Source organism: Camponotus vicinus, unplaced genomic scaffold (assembly GCF_025532165.1).
Source record: "Camponotus vicinus isolate PSW18456_S1 unplaced genomic scaffold, iyCamVici1.0 SCAF_6, whole genome shotgun sequence".
NCBI lineage: Eukaryota > Metazoa > Arthropoda > Insecta > Hymenoptera > Formicidae > Camponotus > Camponotus vicinus.
Window position 1 is genome coordinate 7,832,805 of NW_028141978.1, and position 6,000 is coordinate 7,838,804.

At 28.0% G+C, this 6,000-nt stretch overlaps 1 protein-coding gene across 3 annotated transcripts in view; it reads right to left on the reverse strand.

Moving 5' to 3' along the window:
- Window positions 1-4,504, reverse strand: part of S1p (membrane-bound transcription factor site-1 protease) — a 7,097-nt gene extending 2,593 nt beyond the window's left edge. The window contains exons 1-8 of one of the 3 annotated variants that reach the window (XM_083101399.1): window positions 3,548-4,504; window positions 3,116-3,469; window positions 2,745-2,929; window positions 2,179-2,476; window positions 1,935-2,086; window positions 1,352-1,632; window positions 1,091-1,193; window positions 451-709 (exon numbers count right to left, since the gene is read on the reverse strand). In XM_083101399.1, the coding sequence (XP_082957525.1) occupies window positions 451-709; window positions 1,091-1,193; window positions 1,352-1,632; window positions 1,935-2,086; window positions 2,179-2,476; window positions 2,745-2,929; window positions 3,116-3,469; window positions 3,548-4,087 (2,172 nt within the window). In that variant the 5' untranslated portion in view covers window positions 4,088-4,504. The remainder of the gene's footprint in view (window positions 1-450; window positions 710-1,090; window positions 1,194-1,351; window positions 1,633-1,934; window positions 2,087-2,178; window positions 2,477-2,744; window positions 2,930-3,115; window positions 3,470-3,547) is intronic. The other 2 variants (XM_083101400.1, XM_083101401.1) reach the window with 2 other exon arrangements.
- Between the last annotated feature and the right edge of the window lie 1,496 nt (window positions 4,505-6,000).

The following is a 6,000-nucleotide window of genomic DNA, read 5'->3' on the forward strand; positions in this document are numbered from 1 at the left end:
AGACAATCCGCTGTACGCCAGGCATTTTTGAACGTGTCCGTGAATCGATGCGTCGACGTGTCACTGCTTGTATTCAGGAAAATGGTGAACATTTTCAACATTTATTGTAACATACTCAAGGTCACATTAAAACCAAATGTAAATAAGCCTAATTAAACGATTGTCGTCTACAATAATTAATCCTAAATTTTTTCTTGTGTAATACAGCTAACAGTATTTTCAACATAACTCCTGAAATAAGCATTTCTGCACCTATGTCCATATAACATTTTTTCATCCTTCAGGTGAGAGGAATATCTCCTTAAATTTTTGATATACCTTTTTAGAACATCCTGTATATATACATATATGTATATATATATATATATATATATATATATATATATATACACATATACATAAAACGCTAAAAAATATATATATAAATATAATCTTTTGATAAATGCATACTTCTTCAGGAAAAAATTCTTCTTCTGTATCTACAATAAGTAGAGTACCATAATTCTTTGCATCAAAACAAGTAAATGGATGGCCCAACACTTCGAGATAATATCCGGCATTACGTAAATGTTGATACATGTCTTTAAAATTAGTATGTATATGATCGCCATTCCAATCAAGTGGATCGTTCTTTACTCGCAAATCATCTCTGGGGAAATATCCGGGTGGGTACCGCAAATTATGGTACTGATCCCATAAAATACGTTTACTGGAGAAAAAAAAGAGATAGATACATAAAGAGAGAGAGAGGGGGGGAGAGGGGGGAGAGAGAGAGAGGTGAGAGAGAGAGAGAGAGAGAGAGAGAAAAGGAATAATTAATTAAACATTAGAACATGGATAATACAATACATTTAAAAATAACAACATATATATATATATATATATATATATATATATGATGATCATCTTTCTCTCCTTAAAATTAAAATTGATTATATCAGAATTATTAAATAATCAATATTAATAAATTGTAACTTATCAATAAGAGAGAGAGAAAAACAGACTTCTATAATTTTGCAATTTGTAGAGTTTTGTTTAGTTTATTCATCTTCATTTGTAGAAATGTAGTATACAAATTATATGTACTTACTGTTTAGGAGGAGTAGGTATAATTTTTGCTTGTAATGGAAGTTTTACCATTGATTGTTGTGATTTACCTGCTCCATCGCTCTCAATTGTGAGTGAAATATGGCCTATAAACATAATATATATAATAGATATCGATTTATTATAATATATATAATAGATATATTAATTTATATAGATATAGATCTAGAATAGATATAGATCTATTATAATATATATAATAGATATATTAATTTATTAGAAAACTAAAATTAATATTATAAACCTTGTGCAATGCCTTGCCAGTCGTGAGATGTCGATGGAACCGTTATAGCAACTGCTAACCAGCCTGACCATGGCCACAACACATCACTATATGTCATCGCGACATCAATACGTTCACCATTGCCAGTACCGACATATGGATGCCATGTCAGATTTACTATATTTCCAGCTACACCCAAACCGTTTATTATAGTTATATTCACTATTGTTGGCATACCAGTGTGGTATATAGCTTGAGTACAGTATGGCCACATATATTGACATTCTGTCAAATCTATGTAACTAGTCATTTAACAAAAACAAAAATTAATTATTGTTGCATTAATAATCAAGATTTTATAGTATTACTTATTGTTCATTTTTCAAAAATATTGTTTTATACAAAAATATTACTTTTAAAGAGATAAAAAGATTATGATTTTTATTGAAAAAAAAAAAAATAATAATTATGCACACATAATAATTACATATATATACATATTAATGATTAATTTATATAATTAAAGATGTTCATAAAATATTTAAATATAAGATCAAATAGTAGACAAGGAAGAATGTATTTCCTATATCTAAAAAAAATTTACCTTGGATTAAGTGTAACAGCAGGAGTATATGATTGTAAAAAACGAAACGCTCGTAGGAGATCTAGTTTCCCCGCTCCTTGCTCGAACATACCAATTCCAGGTAACCGACGGGCTGAACTTAGCAATGCTTGTTTCATACTTGCTGGTGTTATCTTAAAATATTTATTATTATTACATATAAGCAGGATACAATAAGAATTTTATTTTATAATGTTCTATATATGAAAAGCTGTTAAAAACTTACCTTCTTTTTCATAAAGTTAGATTCGTTTGTTTGTACAAATGCACTAGCTAATAATGCAACTGCACCAGCAACAACAGGACTAGCAACAGAAGTACCAGAAAGGGGTCTACATCCATTTTGTAAAGCAGACCCTCTTACTCCTGACCCATATGTGACAAGATCAGGTTTGACTCTACCGTAGCCATATGGTAATTCCCATGTGGTCATACCGCGTGAAGAAAATCTCGCTAGTTGATCATCCCAATTAATGCCTCCTACACCAATCACATCCATTTGATCGGCAGGATTATTTAAGGTGCTATATAAATAAAATAACACAACATATAAATATATATAGATCGACATTCATACTTTAAATATATAGATCAGTAGAAGGACACTTATCAGAGTATATGTAATACTCACTAAACTGAGTAAAAAATGTTTGATCAATAAAAATCAAAATCACTATTTGAAAATAGAAGCAATTTTCATTTTTAATAATACAAGTTTAATAATACAAGTTCTTAATTCTTTAATTTTTTATAAATACCTCGATATAGGATCTGTCATAGTATTTTATTTACCCATATAAAGGTCCATCATTGCCAATTGCTGATATCATAATGATACCATTAGCTGTAACCTCCCATACTTTATCAACAAATGGTTGGTCCATGAAGTCTGGACCACCAATGCTTAGATTTAACACTGTCACTTCACGAAGTATAGCATGATTAAATGCATCCAAAAACCATGAAGTATAAGATACCTGTGATATTTGAAAATAATATTATTAGATAACAATATAATTTATTATTATATATAACAATACAAGTGCTAACTACATTTGTATGTTACTATTATTTTGTTTACATAGTATCTTATATAATCTTGTTGATAAATATGACATAAAATTTTATAAAATGTAAATAAAAAATGTATAAAAAATAGATACCTGATTATTCGTAAAAACGCGAAAAATATAAAGCTCTGCATCTGGAGCAAAACCCAAACAATCATTAGAAGATGATGCTATAACACCTGCTACAAATGTACCATGACCCAGACCATCCTCTTGAGTATTTTCATTTGTCCAATTTATTCTTTCTTTGATGTTCTTAAAGTGTGAATGACTAGCAGCAAGTCCAGTGTCAAATATTGCTACTTTTACATTCTTTCCAGTAATGCCCATCCTCCATAATGTATCAGCTTCAAGTATGTTTGTAATTTGTTTTGGTATAACTCTTAATAATTTTCTAGATGTATATCGATTTGTTAATTGTCTAAGTTGAATTTTCTGAAATTTTTTCTGTTAATGCTAAAACTTCATACATATGTCTCATTTTAACATAACATTCTTCAAAATACTTGTGATTTTGCAACTTACATGAGAGGAAGGAAGATCATTGATTTTTTCCTTGGAGTTGTTATATGCTAAGACATGAGAATCATTTGTGTCAATGAACTTTAAAGTCCTATGTATAAGTCTTTGAGGTGTCACTGTTTTTATAAGTGGATGGTTATTTAGAGCTTTTAATGCTTCGTATTGATCCATTTTTCTTAAATGCACAATATCAAAATCGCTAGGATATTTGGATGCTGCATTGTTACGAGGTATAATTTTCCAATTTTTAATGTCAAATGGCTTTAACACAGCTCTTAAGTAACTCTCTCGTACATCTGCTTTGTAATAACCCTTAAATTTAACTATGTATTCATTCTCGACTATGCTGGAAGCGAATATAACTTTTACCTCCTGCATATCACAGCAGGAAGTACTTGAAGATAAAGGTACATCATACAGTGAAGATTTGATGGTAACATTATCATATTTTTCAAAGTTATCGTTCAAATTATTATGGCTTGATACAAAATGAATATTAAATAATAATAAAAGGATGTATAGCAAGCATATGTGCAGCTTCATTACTATATGTGCAGCTTCATTACTACCAATATTGGCTGAGTCCTACATGTCATACTTTGCTGCTAAAATTGTAGAATCAAAATCTCTGATAAAAATATGTTTATCAGTCCAAAAAAGGACATAAGAGTAATCTCTCTCTCTGCATTATAATAATAATAATCGTTGTTTTTTCATTTTCGATATTCATGTGTAAAACATCAATTATAGACTTTTGTATTCAATTCGTGTTTACACTTCAAATTAAAGCCTTGGAATAATTATCCAATTCAGAATAATTCTGAAAACAGTCATGGACATTTGCACTTTTTTCGCCTTTTCCCAATTTCTTCATATGTAAAATTCTTAAATTTCTCTCAATCCTTGAAATGTTGATAGACAAACTCCTTTTTTCGCGCATGCGCATCTATGATCTATGGTCTAGTTTTCACCGAAGTTTATGGAGCATAACCATTGAACTCTAGGGCCGGTATTCATAGTCCGGTCTTATATTTAAGATCGTCTTAAGTTCATCTTTAGATATTGTATGTATCATTTTATTGGCTATGGATTATCTGAAGATGAACTAAAGACGATCTTAAATATAAGACCGGACTATGAATACCGGCCTATACATACCAGAATAGGGTGAATTTTCATTTGACACTCGATGCTCATTTTCTAGCATCAAAAGACACCACGTGACTAAAAATAAAAATATCAATTCATTTTTTGATTACGTGATGTCTTTTGTTTAGTATTCAAGTGTTATTTTTTTTAAATTAAAACAAAAATTAATTATTCGATCTATTAGTTACCCATTATACCTTAAAATTTGTTTTGAAAATCTGCGCTAAAATTTTGGAGATCCATTTGAAGTCTCTTGTGCTTCTTATTCACTCTTACAATGAATCTTATAAATTTTTTTTTCAATAAAATTTGTAAGATGTATTCTTCAGACATGCTTTTAGAAAATACAAAAATAAAAATTTTATCTTATGGAGATTAAGAGTGAACAAAAGATCCTGTTCAAAAGATAATTTTTATAAACTTATATCTCAAAATTTTCCTTCTTCCTCTCTCTCTCTATCCGTTCTAAAATTATCAAGATGTTTTTTTATACATATTTCTATAATTATATTTTTTTTTAATAATTATTTTTTTATACCTTATCACAATGTTATTTGACCTCAAAATTAAAAATAAAATGCAATTATATATAATAAAATTTAATTAAATAAAAAAATACGCTTACATTCATGCTTTTTCACTTTGTCACATCAAGAATTCAAATTTCCAAAATGTAAACATTGAATTTCGAAGTTTTATAATATTCTGCAAAAATATTCTTTAAAATTTTGTAAACACTCACTAAACGATTGTAATGTTAATTGTATACAATAATAAAGTTGTATGCAAGTTCCTTATTCAGTATTGAAAAAAAGATTATTTGAACGCACTTTTTTCAGTGTATTAAAAAATATACGCTGATGAATGCATGCATGCACATATATATGTATACATATGATAGTTTAATGTCATAAAATAGTGCAATTTTGACAACAGGATTTTAAGTATACATACGCAAATGCATAAAAGAATTATATAAATTTTATTCAAGAAATATTTTCTTATTTAAGATAACATGAGAAAAAAATGGTAATTAAATAATTTTACTTTTGGATAATTTGCTGCAATTTTTTAAATATATATAAATGAAAAAGATAAAAAAGAAAAATCTAGAGAAAAAAAATGGATCTAACTTTGATATTTAAAATACTATCAAATATCATAGTGCATTATTTTATTCATTTATTTAATTAAATTTGTTATATTGTTAAATTTGTTATATATTCTGTTCAACTTTTAAATAGCTAAACTGATAAATATTGAATTTTCTTCTATCATTATTTTCTGGTCTAATAATATATATAAGA